This window comes from Siniperca chuatsi, linkage group LG18 (genome assembly GCF_020085105.1).
Source record: "Siniperca chuatsi isolate FFG_IHB_CAS linkage group LG18, ASM2008510v1, whole genome shotgun sequence".
Classification (NCBI taxonomy): Eukaryota; Metazoa; Chordata; class Actinopteri; order Centrarchiformes; family Sinipercidae; genus Siniperca; species Siniperca chuatsi.
In genome coordinates, this window is record NC_058059.1 from 13,201,574 (window position 1) to 13,218,825 (window position 17,252).

At 40.3% G+C, this 17,252-nt stretch overlaps 2 protein-coding genes across 8 annotated transcripts in view; one reads left to right on the forward strand and one right to left on the reverse strand.

Annotated features, from left to right (window-relative positions):
- Window positions 1-13,022, forward strand: part of LOC122865128 (protein FAM222A) — a 24,731-nt gene extending 11,709 nt beyond the window's left edge. For 3 of the 7 annotated variants that reach the window (XM_044173117.1, XM_044173111.1, XM_044173115.1), the window contains exons 2-3: window positions 1,130-1,298; window positions 10,381-13,022. In XM_044173117.1, the coding sequence (XP_044029052.1) occupies window positions 1,169-1,298; window positions 10,381-11,780 (1,530 nt within the window). In that variant the 5' untranslated portion in view covers window positions 1,130-1,168 and the 3' untranslated portion in view covers window positions 11,781-13,022. The remainder of the gene's footprint in view (window positions 1-1,129; window positions 1,299-10,380) is intronic. The other 4 variants (XM_044173113.1, XM_044173114.1, XM_044173112.1 and 1 more) reach the window with 2 other exon arrangements.
- A 1,382-nt stretch (window positions 13,023-14,404) lies between these two features.
- LOC122865130 (glycolipid transfer protein-like) lies at window positions 14,405-17,240 on the reverse strand. Its single transcript, XM_044173119.1, has 5 exons — window positions 17,030-17,240; window positions 16,536-16,594; window positions 16,257-16,390; window positions 15,985-16,135; window positions 14,405-15,682 (listed from the first exon to the last, which is right to left on the reverse strand). Exons 1-5 carry the CDS (start codon window positions 17,130-17,132, stop codon window positions 15,500-15,502), a joined length of 630 nt encoding a protein of 209 aa, XP_044029054.1. The 5' UTR covers window positions 17,133-17,240; the 3' UTR covers window positions 14,405-15,499.
- Between the last annotated feature and the right edge of the window lie 12 nt (window positions 17,241-17,252).

Sequence of the window (17,252 nt, forward strand, 5' to 3'; positions counted from 1 at the left end):
TTCTCTGCTGATCAATACAGCCATATATTTATAGAAGAATAAACCCAGGTCTCAGGGATAGTTACAAATTGAAACACACAGCCTGAGGCTACAGGAGGCCCTGTAAATGATCTGTGTGATTGCAACCGACAGAACAAGGTTGATAACAGGAAAGAGCCATCATATCAACTAGGCAAAAGGAAGCGATAGAGTTGTCATTAAGTAATATTACTTTTTTGAATGCACAATCTCAGCAGTTCAAAGAGGGGCTCCTGAATTTTAATATGGTAAAAGGGCCCAAGTGGTTGCAGAGTTTTAGATCTGTAAGCAACTGAAGTAACGTGGAAAATATGTTTTTGAAAGAGGAGAGCCTCCTATGAGGTTTTAGTGTTCTCTGCCAGCAAGCTTGCAGTTTTCTTCCAACATCAAACTGATGTTTGATGCAAGAGTTTGAATGTATTACGTATAATTTGATATTTTCCCAAACTTAAAGCTGGCATCTACTTTCTTTCCAGTGATCCTTGATGGTTTGTGGCCAAACCAGGCAATCAAAAAACTTTTATAATCAAAACACATGCAAACTGGTGGGGGATCAATTAATCTCTAGTGAAGTTAAAAGTGTTTGAGCCACGCCAGCAGTCACTCAATGGATGGCAATCTTGGTCTGTCGGTTGGTCCACCATTTTGGCCCAGATTGAAATATCACAACAGCTTTTGGATTGATTGTCATGAAATTTGATACTGACATTCATGGTCCCCAGAGGATGAAACCTATTGACTTTGTTGATCCTCTGACTTTATCTCTAGCGCCACCACGAAGTTGACATGTTTGTTTATTTGTGAAATGTCTCTCAACTATTTGATGGATTGCCTTGAAATTTTGGTACTGACATTCATACCAAAATTTGAATGTTCTAATGTGCTAATTAGCTAATGGTGAACATGGTTAACATATACCTGCTAAACATCAGCATGTTAGCATTGTCATTGTGAGCATGTTAGCATGCTAAAGTTAGCATTTAGCTCAAAGCACAGCTGTCCTCAACTACAGCCTCACAGAGCTGCTAGCATGGCTGTAGACTCTTGTTTAATCAGCATTTTATTCGAGTATTGGCTATAGAGTAAAAACCATTTTTTTCCTTTATTCTAGCAGGTTTACCCAGGCTGTGTGCAGCCCTAGTGAACTATCATGCTGGCCTGTATCCAGAGACGGCAGAATCTCTCGTCGCAGCGTCTGGCCTGCACACCCAAAAGCCTCGATGTTCCACCACCGCCATTACTGTTGTCAGTACCACCGCTGCAGCCGTGCACCCACAAAGGTGAGTTTATATCACACAGGCAAAGACATTTTGGCAGAGAGGACAGACAGTAAGCACTATACAGATAGTTTGATACCACAAACACACAATCTATACAGTTTTTTTTTATTAACAGAGAAAATACTGGCAACTAGTAGGATCTTGGTCATGTTCCGGAGTTACTTTTTTATCAATCATGTTCAGCTTTACCTTGTCACCTCCAAGTGCACATAAAGATCATGCATGGTTTTAGCGGTGTGCTGAGATTTCAGCTGAATTAAAATAATGGGCCTCATGATGATGATGATGATGATGCCTGTTAATAGGGCTACTAATCAGTGTGCTCCTGCAGTGCAAATGCACACAGGTCAAAGTGGACTCTTAAATTACAGAGTTAATCAACTCTCCCATACAGGGTTACTAATGATGTTCACATTTTGTGCAGAAAGTGCTCCATGTCAGTGTTGTTTGACCTTCATCTTGACTGATTATACTGCAGTCATTGAAAGGTTGAGTGGGTGTCTTCAGGACTAACCTGGACTGACATTTGTGATTAGATTTCTTTCACTTAACTGATTGAATGCGACATGTTTGCAGATTTAGTTCTTGGTCTGATACTGCTTTGTTTATGTAGGTTACTCTACATCCATATTATTTGTGCAGTGGTCCCAATTGCAAAGTCTTTTTCTTCCTGGACAGTCTAGATTCACATAATCAGATCATAGTACCACAAACGAAGTTATTCTGCTGTGGTTTCCTTTTCTCCATTGCTTTAAAAATCTGCTGATGCCTTATACTTCTATGCTGGGCCTGGTTTGAAGCTATATTGAAGATCCATAACTACTTACAGTTTAATGGTTCAGCTGGATGTGTATTGCAGTCTTATGAATGTACTTAGCCATAAAACATCTTAAATGATGTTTTGTCTTTTTTGTATAGGTGTTGCGGTGTGTTGTGTTATTATTATTTTGAGCCTGCGCTGTCATATTTAATGTGTTTTATTTGGACCCATGGAAGCATAGCTACCGCACTGCAGAAGCTAACGGGGGTCATTGTAAATGAAATGAAACAATACGGCTCAGACTGTGGTCTCATAGAAAGCAAGAGCATGAAAATATTGACCAGTAACATTGTGTACATTCAGATTTTTCTGGACAGAATCACCATAATTTGACTATCAGTGTTAGCTTTGCCTATATGACATGTGTGCACTTTTGTCTGCAGAGCAGGGCAGTGGTTGGGATTATCTTATCTGACTGATCATGTTGCCAGTAAATGTTCGTTCTTTTGCATGAGCCTGTGCATTCTCATACAGGATATCTTTGTATAGTATTGCATTTCGTGATGAATGAACAAAGTCTAATTGTCCATGTAGAGTATGTAGAGTACATGAGAATGGATTACATAGTAAATGTATGTTTGGGAAGTATAGAAAGTATAGAAGGCACAACATTATTTTTTGATTTAATGAACACCTGCACATACACACAGGTATTTTCACTTATTCTGCATAATTAGATCTATTCTTAGATTGAAGTTGGGTGGAGTTTTCTGAGGTCACCAAACTCCATATACCTAGAAGAACCATACAAGTTTTCTTGATCTAAAAGGTGCAACAAGACAAAGATGTCAGATAAGTGCAGAGTATAAATAACCACACAATCATGAGACAAGGTCTAATCAGCCAAAATAAGTGAAAACACCTGTGTCATGGTGTGGCAGACTCAGTTAATTGACAAAAAGCATGGATAGTGTTTTGCATTATTATTTCTCCCTGATATACTTGTAGCCAAACAATGTGTATCCAACTGTACTCATATTTGAAATGCTGAAAATCCCTCCCTCTTAAGCTCCATCTCCTCATCGCCCATGTTTCTCCTCTGCCTCTTTGTCTTTTTTCTTATTAAATATTAATTGGGAATCAATGGTGCACTTGTCTGCTAAATGCTGGAACAGAAGGGCCTGGTTTGCCTCAAGCAGAACCAGGGGTGCGTTTCTCATTCTGTTTACCTGCAGGGCCTCCCCTTGAGTTTTATGTACTGCGACTGTGTGTAGTGCAGCACCCTCCAGCTCTACTCTGACATTTCAAGCACAACCACAGGGAATAGACTGCTGATGGGAGCTCAGTCTGTGTGGCCCAGGCTCCTTCATTAAATGACTCGTTGTTGGATTGAGTTAAATAGGGACAGTCTTTAGTCGCTGCTGCGCTTTTGAAAGCCATTTCCATTTTTAGCTTTCAATAAATGGAAGGCACAGGACATGAAAGATCTCAGCCACACAAACCCATGTGAAAGATTTCTGAGAAACGAGTGTTAGGATTTATGTGATGAAAATGAATGAGAGCTGTTCTCTTTGCTGCTATCTCAGCTTGAAAGCAGGAGCTGGAAGTGCTTTTTCCCACGCTGCTGGCCTGTGCTCGGGTCGGCTTTGAGAGGGGAAACTTTGCCCAAGCTGGGCCAAGCGGCACAGAAACAAATGAGGAGTGACACTGGTGCAAAGGAGTATTCGCCAGAGCCTCTTCGAGCACACATAACTAAGTGTTCAACCCTTAGGTTACTCTGTTCTGTGAGCACCCTTCATGTAGAGATTATTGACATGGAAAGAGAGAGGCATGTGAAAATGTGGGTAAAGGGTATTTTTATTTTTGTGTGTTTGCGGAAGAAGGTCATGAATACAGAGGTTTGTGTGAGTGAGATTTAAGAGCATATGTTCTGGTGTCAGCGTGGCCTGTGTCTACTTTTTCCTCTTCACCCATCTCTATCTAATGGTCCTCTGGGTTACTAGTTTGAGTAAACCACAAGGAGAAATTAACTGCCAACCTTCTTTAACCCTGTAGGAGATAAATATCAATGTGTCTTTCTATAAGTCCATTGACATAAGAAAAGCTGCTGATACTGCATCTTACTAGTGATACTTATTGAACCTGTATTAATCAATATTTTTGATTTATATTGGGTCAAATGACTCTAATGTGAAATGAGTCATTCAGTAACAAACCCAGTAAATTAGCATTCAACTCTGAGCTTTTTAGCTTCTTTCAGCTCATTGTTTTCATGGTTTTAAGACACGTATATGATACGGTTCATGTAACCAGTCGCATCAACTCTGTTTCTAACAGCAGCAGGCAGCCGTATTCAGCAAACTATATGTTTATGTTATGGCAGGTTTAATTATTTCAGCTTTGTTTCTGAGAAAAATTGTGTTTTGTCTGTCAGTTTGGCATGGCAGACAGCTCTAAACACTACAATACCCATGAGCCTCAGCCGCTGTTGCTATGGAGAAGAAGCCAGAGGTGCGAATCAGAGCAGTAGCAAATTCAGAATGCTTCGTTGTTGCAGTTTGGAACAAAACACGGTCTTATAGTTGCCGAATTTATCCAAAATTTACCCAAAGTAAAATTATGTTAAACTGCAGATTTAGTAATAGTAGTTTTTTCAATAACATAATCCTTAGCTTCCACCCACCATGAGTGGTGCATGTAACAGAATTTTAGCTCTGTGACTCGATGTTTCTTGCAGAAATGCACTTTGAGAGTTGTAGTTCACTTCTCACCTTACATTTAAATGTACCTCTATTCCCTTTTTTATGCCCTCTAGTGGCCAAAAAGGGATTACTTCAGCTTTAAACCGTATCGACTGAGTGTTTGAAATGTGATTGGAAGTTGGAAATTGACTGAAATAATCCATCACCGTTGACTATAATTTGCATATAATGATATAAATAATGCAAAATAACTAAACAACAGAATTTTATTTTCAATTTGTGGCCTTAATTGAGAGGGAGAATCCAGCAGCTGCGGGTTTTGGTGTTATTGCTCTTTCTAACCAGCAGATAGTCAATTGCAGAAGCTGGTCTGAAAGAATGAATGAAGTGAATGAAGTCAGGGCCAATTAATTACATGGTTTTAATGACTGGGCTTATTGGGCCAACTGGGTGCATAGAGGAAGTTGTCATGGTAACAGAGACATAGGTTTTAAATGCATTGTGATTGTGCTGAGCTCAGTCCCTGGTTATTAAGGTAGGCCAGAGTATTTTAAATATCAGGATTATTGGTGTGGTAAACAAGTTTTTATGCCTGCTGAGAAACACTCTTCTGTGAACTGCCAGTTCTCAGAGCCATGTTCCTGCTGAGGATTTGACGCTCGTAAACATGTTATCTCACAAAAGTGTTTCATGATAAGTCTTCAGCATAACATCAAAGGCCTGTGGGATTTTTGCCTGGCAGTTCTGCCAACATGTATGGATATTAAAACGAAATCATTTGTGAATTTTTAGTGTTATCTCAAAGGAATCGTATGTAGTGGTCATTCTAATCATTTTGTTATGTTGGCCCTCTGAGTATGTAATGGTTGGAAGCTGTGGTTTTGGAAACGCAATGAGCTTGTCCAAATGCTGTTTTCAGCCCTGCCTCTGGGGCTTGTTTTGCCCATAAATTAGTGATTAACTCAAACTGCTCCAAAACAATGAGGTCTCCGCTCTAATCTGGGGGGAAATGGCTTCAAGTGTGACCACGGGAAAAAGATTAGCCAGTTTAAAGTGGCAGAAAGCATTGAGTGGGATTGTATGGGGGTGGAATCAGGGTTATGAAAGACCATATGTATACCACAGTATGGTAAATACCCAATGTTTTATCCCTCCAGAATATTTTCATGCTAATATTTATAAAATCTCTTTTTCTTTAAGTCACACACACACACACACACACACACACACACACACACACACACACACACACAATAAATTAGGCCTAGTGGTGATTGAGAGTTTATAATTGGCCCCCCACCCCCAACTGTTTCTCTCCATGCATGTCCCCTGCATGGAAAAAGGAAATCAGGATTAGGTGTTTCCTGTGAAAGTGTGCCAGTTTCACTCAGCATGGTGCCACAACAGTTGAGCAGCATGTTTAATGTGTGGAGCCCCTTCCAACCAAGAAAAAAATACAGGCCTGACTAGTGGAACCGTTAAATCTATCAATTTAGTGTTGTAGATGCATCACACACCAGTGTCATTATGCAGATTTTTGAGGAAAAGAAAAATACAAACAAGCTTTTCAATCCTACGTAACCTACTTCAATCAACCCTGTCTAAAAGCAAGTGGGGGGGGAAATGTTAAGGGTCAAAGAATTAAAATTTGTAAGCACTGCATGATGCCCTCAGCCAAGGTTGCTTGCAAAAAGTGGCTCATGTTATTTTCTGTGCTGTTTTTCGTCTGCCTCTGCGCCTGTGCTCTCTGTCAGAGCTGAAGAGTGAAACAGCGTGCAGTCTGCAGGTTCAGGGTGATTAAGTGCTTAAGGTCAGACTGCTAATTATCTCTCTGCCATTCCTTACCTGACAACCCACAGCTGCCATTTCCCCGTTGTCATGTGAACAGACTCGTATTTGTTTTCATTTCTCATCTTTATTTTAGACCACTGAATTTTGCTGTGTGACTACAGTGCCTCTCAATAAAGAAAAACAGGAAACCATGTCACAAAGAAATGCACAGTTGACAATCTAAAGGAGAAACAATTGTTTTGTTAATTCACAAAAAATGACTTGTTAATGTCTTATTTATATTTGTAATAGAATTAAATACATTAATGTCTATGAGGTGTGAGCAGTTAAATCAAAGAATAATGTTCCCTTCTCACATTGTTTTATTTTAATCGTCCTGAAGAGGTAAAACAAAATAGCAAAGATTAGAAAGGAATAAAGTAGAAAATAAACATAGTTTTGTGCATCAGAATTTGTTTCTTCTTCTCTCCTAGCTTGTTAATCATCTCGCACCCTCAGATTTATCTTGTGACCTTCGGGGGTCTCAACCCCCAGGTTGGGAAAAAGCTGTAATGTGATTTAAGCCACTTTCAGTTTGTCTATAGTGTATGCAGACCATTTCCTCTGGACTATGTGCTGATTATGTACTAAAAATTAAGCCTGCATTAATGCAAAGCTATTGGAAAAATGACATGAATAATCTCATCTCCTAAGGTGGTCCTAGGTGAAAATATTTACTGGCTCATACATTTTTGTGCTGCAGTTCAAATGCCTGGGATTTAAAAGAGCCACAGCTGACTGAATATAATTATTGTAGCCTAATAATAAGTAAGAAGGTTAGAGGGGAAAGCAGGCTTCATTTGAACATTTTTACTTTTTTGTTTGCTTGTTTTCAGGATAAAGGCCAAAATGAGCTGGAAGTGACTGATGCACATTTTGAAATACACCAGCTGTTTAAAATGCACTGCAAAAGCTTTCCAATTCAAACTTATCCTAATTTTGGAGGGAGCAAATTACCTCTTTGGACACCATAGAAGCGATACTTTATGCATGTCATCAATTATCACTTTCACTAGTATGCATGGGCCCACATGTTCAGAATCAGATCAGAATCAGAAATACTTTATTGATCCCCGAGGGTAAACTCTTTTGTTACAGCTGCTCACTATCACATCAATGCACACTTGAGAATAGAAGGAATAGAAGTACTAAGCAAATCAAAATACAATACACTATAATACAGGTCTATAATACAGGTAAGATAAATTAAGTACAAAGTGGATATAAGTATAAAAGCTAAAATAAGTGTAAGTACCAAAGTGGATTTAGAGGTTGATAAGTATGTACGGTATAATACAATGTAATAATATAAGTAATGAGTAATGTTGAGAGTTTGGGTGACGTACAGTATGCCCTTGCCTTTTTGGTACCTTCAGAGAGAAACTTCCGCTGTCATAGGGCCCGATTGTAATTAATGAACCACACATTTTAGGCACTATTTTACTTGGGTGTGTTTTTCAGGAAGGCCTAGTGAAATGAGCAAATATTGTGGAGAATGACTTCACATGCTTTGGGAAAGCCACTACTGACTGATAAACATGATGTGCTATGCTGAGTTTACTGCCATTTAGCACCACTGATTGGTATTAATGTCCTCAAGATTGAAACAATTGCCTCTGGTTGTAATTTAGAGCAGCTTTAATGCTGGTCATGGTGTTTCTGATCTCAGTTTTAACTTCACATTACCCAGCAGTTGGGCTTCTGTCAGGATCAGCTAAAATGATTCCCTTTTTTTATGCATATGTCACACAGTGGTGGTCCTCAGATGATAAATATGTGAATGCAGAGTGGGGACGGCTTATTTGCTAATGAGGTTTCCATAGTGCCACATTAAGGCAGCCACAGTGGGAAGTGCAGCTGTGTTGTGTCTCCATGGCTCTGACAGGGCTGTAATCTCTGGACTAACAATATCAGACACCCTGTGAAGACGTGTTAGCATTCAAAGTGTTTGAAGTGTTGCGGAACAGCAAGCCAGTCGCAGGCTGCAAGGCTTGACACTGACATTTTACTGAACAAGAAACAGCTAAAATGCTTTGTTTTGCTAAATGATCTATCTTTGTTAATTGAGCAACTTTATCCAAGGCAGAAAATAGACACGTTTTGAGCAGTAGTGTCAATGCTGGTGTGTGTAATTGCAAGGACTGATTATATTTTTAAATGTGTCATCGCTTCTCATCATCAAAGCTCCTTTCAGGTGGATATGAACCTCTTCTACTTATCACTTGTGGTCATAAATATTCAGTTTTTAGCCAAAGGCCAGAAATTGCAGCTGGTTTTCCTGTTACTGCTTTCTCCATGAGTGGGATTATGGGAAACCAGAGAAGAGTGAGCTCACATCTTGATGTGGTATACAGTTTAAATACCTCTCCAACACCCCAGATGTCCTGGTTTTCTATAGCAGCACTACGCTGTGATACATAATAAGCCGTGTTTTGCTTTGTTGTATTTCTCTGTAGGATTCATTTATGCTCCTGGCACCATGGTGCTGTTCCTTCTGCTCCGCTGGGAGATTGCTGGATGGATTGAACACTCCACCGTACCTCCATTTTAAAACACCCAATTTATTTCTTTCATGAGATGGATCTTGTAGATTGAATCATTTTCACAGTCGGGAGGCTCAATGTAGGCCTGAAATGAAATGAACTCCCAAATCAATTTCAAATGGGAACAACAAGTGAGCTCTCCCCTGCATAGCTGGAATTGGTTTTGTTATTGAAAATGAAATGAAGTGTTTTGTTTTTATTTTTCGCCCTTTTATTGCAGATTACAGCCTTGTTCTTTTGCCTGCTATGATTTCCACCAACTTAAAGCCTGATCTAGGTTAATTTCAGCGCCTTTTCTTTTTATGTCAGGAAATTCCATAAAAGTGTCACTCTGAAAGGTGGCGGTAATTTCTACCAGGTGATTTATTGTTTTTAAATGGGGCGCGTTTTCCACCTTTCCTTTGTCTCTAGGAGTTAAGCAGCCATGAAATTGCCTGAATAATAGTGTTTAAATCCAATCTTAGTTTGTCCCGTCAGCTTTCCCGCACACAGTTCCGTCGGCAGTGCTCTTGGTGATTGCTCTTTTTCCATCTGCATCAACTTTTCCTTCACAGTTTAGGCTCCAAGCTTTTACAGTAGAATCAGTTCAGGTTCATAAAAGCATAAAGTGGAACAAAATTTCACAGGCAGGAAACTGGTGATGCTCGAATGATTACAAAGTTAATGAGAAACGACTAAAAACGAGGTGTGGATCAGCTTGGAAGAATTTTAGCATTTAGGCCAATTTCTGACATTTTCATCAGTAATCTTAGAAATGATTAACTATGCTTATGCTAAGGTGTGTTCCAATCAGTGATCTCTTTTTTTTAAGTAAAATTTTAAAGATATATTAGTCTTAAAAAATATTAGTCTAAAGCACCTTTTGACATTTTTTACAGTTACTACAATCAGCTCTCATTTGGCTCCTCCTGCTGTGGTTTGACAGCTAAATGTCATCAAATCTCATTGGCGCCATTTCAGTAAAATTAGGTCCTCTCCCCTCTCCTGCTGCCACCTCTCGTCTTTTGATTTCCCAGGGTAAACTAATTTTGGGTTGAACTAAGTCTGAATTAATTTCATTAAGAACTGATCAAACAGTGCTGGAGGTGTTTCCCTCCCTTGAAATTAGTTTATGCGAGATGTTGATGTCTGCCATTATTCCCTAAAACAGGTTTGAGATTGAAAGGAAGAAACAACAGAAAACACAAGATACAAGATGTCTTCAGGCTGCTTGTAGAATAATCACTTGTTTCTGTCTTTCTTCTCAGGCGAGCCAGCCTCCATGATTTCTCGGTACCCTTCTCCTGCAGAGTTGGACGCTTTTGCCCAGAAGACCGCCAACAGCCCTCTGTCCATCAAAATCTTTCCATCTGACGTCCGGGTGCCACAACATAAACAGCTTAACAAAACAGTCAACGGCTTAGACACCACAGGCCAACGCTATAGCCCCTATTCACACCCGTACTCAGGAGGCTACCAGGGCTTGTTGGCCATCCTCAAAGCCTCTGTGGTGGTCAAAGGTGTGGTGAAAAACTCAGAGGGCAAGAGAACTAAACATGCAAACACCCAGACTTCTGTGGCACCGTATAATAATCCTCTGAATAATGGCTACACAGCCAGACACGGGCATAAGGCCTATCATGTAAGCTCATGTAAGCCTCCTGATGTTCCCATTGAGACACTTTGTTCTAGCACAGGGATGGCCTCCGGAGATCAGAGGCTGGCCCCCCAGTCTGAGCTGGCAGAGGTTCAAAGCCTGATGAGGCAGATGAGCAGAGTTCCCCACAGCCAGGCCCTGCAGCTGGGGGGAGAGGCTCGAGCCAGCCCCTCTCTGCAGGCTGTGGCTGCGGTGGCACATTCAGACTCAGACTTTGTCCTGGGAGTGCCGCCCCAGAGCAGTCTGGCGTTCACAGGGGCAGTGATACCTACACAGAGTGCAGACATAGCCAAAGCTGGGTACTTAGAGAAAGGAAACTACACCGTGTGGCAGCATAAACATCAAATTCAGCAGCAGCAGCAGCAGCAGCCCTATCAGCAGGGAGCAGTGAGGATGTACAGTGTGAATAACAGTGCTCAGGGGCACAGAGCAGCAGAGGCTGGGGTTGGCCAGCCTCCTGAAACCTGCCTCCCTTTGGCGTGTTCCTCGCAGCTGTCATATAGGCCACTTCCTGCCAGTGTGGGCGCTGGGCAGGAGCGGGTAAGCAGCTCCTCTCTGAACTGTGCCGCCATACAGGGGGAGTTCTCTGTCGGACAGTACTTTGCTCCTCTCTGGGATAGTGTTGTGGCCACCCCTAATAGCGACTCTTATACTTCTCAGGTGCTGGCAACAGGTACGTGCGCAGCCAGGCCTAGAGACCTGGGGCTCTCCCATCCCCATCTCCACCCAAACTGCCACCAACACCACCAGCCGCAGCTCCATCCTCCTCTTCCTCCTCATACCCAGGCCTACAGCACAGACCAAAACCTCTGTTGTGGGCTGCCTAGTTCTAGCCTGTGCCACGCTGCAGTACTTAGCAGCAGCCTGCAGTCTCTGGAGTGCCTCATCAGTGAGATCCACCCTCCCTGCATCAAAGAGCGCATGCTGGGCCGTGGGTACGAAGCCATGGGGATGCCTCAGCTGCTGGAGCACCACCAGCAAACCCACATCCAGCTCCCCGTCTACAGATAAGATGTGGCACTGCCACACAGCGGGATGCAGAAATGACAAACCTTTTTATAGACGATGGAAGTGTGTCCGTTTAGATATCTATGAGAATGAGACATGCATTTTTAGTTTGTGCATGTACTGTATTTGTAGAAGGCTTTGTGTTATAAGCCGGAAAAGGAAAATGATAATCATGACTTAAGATACAGGTTTATCTTATGGACTTTTCATGTTTTATTTTTATATCTTAAATATCTCAAATATGCCTGCTGTTCCTCATTTAATACTGATGCTGAGCACCTAATCAGAATTTCCCATTACATTTGAACATGAAATGTATATTCGCAGGTGATTCCTCTGTAGGCCTTTACAAAAATGGAAATTTACTGAACTGATATAATCATTGGTACCCTTCTAAAACATTTATTTGAATCTGGGAAGGATCGCTGGTAACAGTTTTTGTGAATATATTGTATATTTTTTACATAAAATGGCTTCTTATTTGAGGGGGAACACTCCTTAATTATTAACTTTTGGTTGTCTGCTGCTTTGTTGTGGATTTTGTTTTGTCCACTTTTCAGTGACACACGCAGTGCCCCAGCTTCTGCAATATGATGCAAATGTCCTGGCCACTGTATGGGGAAACCTTTTGATCATTTGCATACAAATGTGAATATATGTTTTGTTATGCAGACATTAAAAGTTATGTGATTTAACACCCTAATTGATTTAATGTAGTCATGCTCAGCACAATGTATTAGGACTGTTGCATATCCAAACTGTGGTAATTCATGCAAGATGTGCCCTTTGGTTGTATTTTTGTTAGCATTTTTAAATTTTAAGAGATTGTGTGGACATTTTTCTCAAACGAAATAATGTTTTTTGTTTTTTCTGGAAGGTTGTGACACTGTTACACAATACCTGCATATAATGGAGTGCCACGTTAGTAAGCAGGCCACCTGAATCATTTACAATATCTTCTTCGTAGGGCTATATTATCTCTGATGGTGTGAGATGTGTGACTGAGTAGTACTTTGTGTGTCTGCACTGGTTCTGTAATACTATTTATTTATATCAGCCTGTTGAGTTATATGGCAAACCATCTCTATAATTATAAAGTGCAATTATTATATATGAACATGTGAGCGCTCTCCATGAAATATGTTGTTGAAATAACTACATTTTGCAATGTATGACCCTAATCCCTCACCTTTTTTTGCCTCTTCTTAATAAGGATTGTCAAGTAAATGAAATTTTCTAAACCCAGTTAATAGTTTGTGTTATTACGTATCATTAGTTATTATCTGCCAGACATGCAGCAGAGAAGACGGTGTTATTATATTCATGAATGATAAACTAGTTGTGGAAAGATGAGATGTTTTTCCTGGTTTTATTGCAAAGGGATTTAAGGCTTAACCACCAGGCAAGTCTTTTTTTCTTTTTCAGTCATAGATCTCATTTTTTAAAGATCTATCTTTTCACTGGAGGTTTATAATATGATGTAAGTCAGTCCTTAGTGGAAACATATTGGACCAGTTCCTCTATAAATGATGCAAGTGCTAATTTTATTGTAGTGAATTTTGTTAGTCTAGATGGATGGCCAACGCTTGAGGCAGAAGCCATTGAATACTTCAAAATACATATATGTAAATGATAATGTACAGGCCTTCTCCTACATTACATTTGTGCATGAACAGTACATGCTTTGTTGAAGATAAATCCACAAGAATATTACTGCTCACATTAAGTAGAAATGGGCTTGCCGTTACCCAGCTATTGAATTGCTAATCTTAGATGGCGGCGGGCCTGCACCTCTTATTTTGCATCATTTGTCCTCCTAAAATTGGATGCTATAGCAGTAATGTGGTTTAGGTCACCATAGACATAAAATGCACACCCCAAAACAAATAACCTAGATGGCGTGAATAATGGCATTAGATGCACTGGTGGGAATAAAACCGCAATATTCAATTGATTACCTCATTGTAGATAACAAAATATTTCAGAGTTAAAGGTCAGTGGCTTTGTCATTGAGGCATTGTTGTAAATGATTTCCTGTCTTTAGCCTATTGTGTCCTGGCTTTGCTTGGAGCCTTTCCATCCTATCTATCAGCCAGGCCAGGCCAGGCCGCTCTGCCGATAAACCTACAGGATTACAGACATGCTCCTCTTGCTCTCGCTCAGAGATGATTAGCTCAGGCTCGGCTCCTCTGGGAGAGGAACCAGAGCCACTTCAGCCTCTGGGACACACTTCAGATAAGTGAGACTGGGCAGAAGAAGAGGTTGGCTGATCTGGGGGATTAGGAGACATGAAGAAGAGAGGGGATTTTCCTCTGATTTACTGCTGATGTTAACTGTATTAACCTTTTTATTTTAGCAATCGGCTTCAAAAATATTTTTACTGAGTAAATCAAACTGTGGTCAACCAAAAGAGCTTTTGAAAATGCACAAAACTGCTCTTGCAAAATTAACAACATAAAACAGTTTTAACACAGTGTGTGTGAGTAATTTAAGATCTCAGTTGGTAAAGACAGGAACTGGATCTACTTTGTATATAGTGTATGATTTTTATCACTGAACATAATTTCAAATATTTCATGCAGTAACTGCATCATCAATGGGAATAAAGGAGACAAAAACCAAGCAAATATCGCCACCTAGAGTTTAATTTTTGAACTGTGATTTTTATTGGTTAGACGTTCAACTAAGTTGTAACCTTCTTTTCTACAGTCTATGGTTGTATAACTCATTTTTTAATTTTAAGTCACATTAAAATCCTGTAATAACTAATTTGATCATAGTTGATAAAAACAGAACAAAACAAACAGCCTGTCTATAAGTATTGATACAGAAAATGTGGATCTAATTAAGTATTTAATAAATATGCACATGATGTGCCGTCTCTCGAAATTAAAAATATTGTTTGACATTATGTGTAATTGACATTTGGTCAGTTGAGACATACAATGGAACAAAACAGGCCACAGAACAATTTCAAAAAAACCAAAACAAAAACAAACAAGTCAACCACACCTTCTTACTCAACACAAACTCCACACAGGTGAAGCCCTCAGAAAAAGAGAAAAAAAAAAATCAGTTCTGGCTCTGCTAACTCTTATTTTGTAGGTGAAATAGAATTGCAAATATATTAATTCTGAGCTTACTTTGAAAATATTGTACATTTGTTAAGTAAAACCAAGGCACTAAGTGGATTCCAGTTGTCAATACACAACTGAAATGGGTTGTTAAAGTTTAAAACTACTACTGGGGCCGCTGCTCCCAGGTTAACAGTGGAGGTAACTCCAGGGCTCAAGAGGCAGAGAACTTCTGAATGTGAGGCATTGAGAGAAACAGCTTCCTGTACAGTGTGAACAGTGTTTACAGTCTAGAAGAATACATCTGTTAATGTCATAAATAAATCAGCAACCCACACAATAACATAATTCTGCATAAGAGTGAGAGCTGCACTGTTGCTGTAATAGTCCTGCAATTACTTGAAATTAATTATATACAAGAACAAATACATAACCTTTTACTATGTTTAAATTCAAGGCATTTGTTTAAGACCAAATATACAGTGTTTATATTTAGTAAGGCATAATCAAAGTAATAAATACCACACTGAAAGGAAAATATAAAACAATCCTATTAAAACTGGACTTGTCTGACACCTGAGAGGTATGACCGAGAGCATAAAGCCGTAGGAGACTACTGCACGTCCAATCCAGTTGTGTCCCAGGACATCAAACAGTGTAGTCCAGCTCTGCGTTCAGATTTGTGTACATCTCGTAGATGGCATCTACAGTGCTGGAGTAATTAACCAGGAACTGATGCATGTTTGCCAGACAGTCCTCCTCTTTCACTTCCTCTCCTTTTGACAGCGCCTTGAGGAAGTTTGATCTGTAGGGAGCTGCAAGTAATGCTGCCTGCAATGTATAAAACAAAACAAAAAAAATCTTCCATAATCATTAGGTAGAAGTGAGTTTACTGAAAGGTCACTTAAGCTAGAATAAATAGGCTCACATCATATAAATGTAATATAATAGCAAATATGGTGTTTATGGTAGACAAAATAACAGAAACACCTTATTTGAGGTGATCCATTAACACAACAACACAAACTACAGTTCAAATGGGCTAATGCATTGGCATGGTCAGGTTTTGTCCACTCTTTCTATTATATTACAATAAACTATTAAGAACAACAAAAGGGGGACATTTAACTCACATTGAAAATCTTTTGAACAATCCAGCCGTGGTATTTCTTCAGCGCCTGTTCGTAGGCTTTGGTGATATTAACCCGAATTAGGTTGGGGTTGTTCTCATCCCTTTCTCCATCTGCCAAACTCTGCAGCAGAATCTGTATGAAACGGAGACCCCTGCAGGAGAGACCCAGTATAAAAAAAGAAAAAAGAAATAAATGAAACCTGACTGCTTCTGTTCAGCAGCTGAAAGTTCAACATACAGTATGACATAACATTAAGTTCAGGGAGTGCTCACCTTTTCAGCCACATCAGAGCTAATGTTGCTCCAACTTTAGGCCATTCTGCTGCATGGGCTTCTCGCTCTGCCTCCAGAATGTCCCGCAGGGTGACGTATTTGGCAGGATCCTTAATATATACTCCTTTAATTTTCTGGAAAAAATAGACATTTAGGTCGGATTTGCATGTGGGAGCTACACCACAGAGCTCCAATTCATATTTGAAGTCCTAACAGTGGTATGAAAACACACCTGTGCACTAGCAGAGGTATACAAATGCAGACAGATCTGTATCTTACCATTATATTGCCATTAATGTCTGATTTGATGACTGAAAATACTGCTGATCCCAAGCAGTCTGAAAGAGAAAGACATTTGAGAGCCAAGCAATAAAATATGAATGACTTCATTACAAATGTCCCTGGCTCAGAGGGGAGGATGAATACAAATCAGTCTTTACGTAGGCTACAGAGGGGGAAATGCAGTGAATGCACAGTTAAGGCACAATGAGGCCAATGTGTGCTCTGTTCAATGAGTAAACAAAGAGTTTCTCTATAGGCTGCACAACCGCAGCTGGTTCAGATCCCCACCGTGACCCAGCAGCTCCGCTTCTGGTATGTGTATAATAACCACGTCCAGGGAACAGCCAAGTGACAAGTCATGTGAATCAACATTTCATGTGAAGGTAGTAAGCAAAGTATGAGCCGTGACGGCGACAGCACCGCGCCACCAGCGTCTCATACAGTTATTACGCCGTGTGTGTTTTATCGAGTTCAGGTGGAGGTATACTCACCAAAAAATGAAGGGATATGAGAGACAGCCTCCAGGAACAACTTTGTGTCTATCGACTTGTCAGGAGGGAGCTCTCTGAATTGGTTATCCATTAAAAGAGACATGGTCCCGCCGTATGGACGCAGTGATAAAAGCAGCAGTCGCGAGCAGCTCTCGGCTGAGACGAACCCGGAACTCTCTTCTTGTCAGATGGGTGGGGAAGCGCCACCAACCCCTATCACTTT

What these genes read in the sequence shown, in the direction of transcription:
- LOC122865130 (XM_044173119.1), bottom strand. Translation starts at nt 17,132, where the DNA reads ATGTCTCTTTTAATGGATAACCAATTCAGAGAGCTCCCTCCTGACAAG. An exon ending in ACATTAATGGCAATATAATG is followed by an intron (nt 16,391 to 16,535) that starts GTAAGATACAGA and finishes TATTTTTTCCAG; the next exon opens with AAAATTAAAGGAGTATATAT. An exon ending in TTGTTCAAAAGATTTTCAAT is followed by an intron (nt 15,683 to 15,984) that starts GTGAGTTAAATG and finishes TATACATTGCAG; the next exon opens with GCAGCATTACTTGCAGCTCC.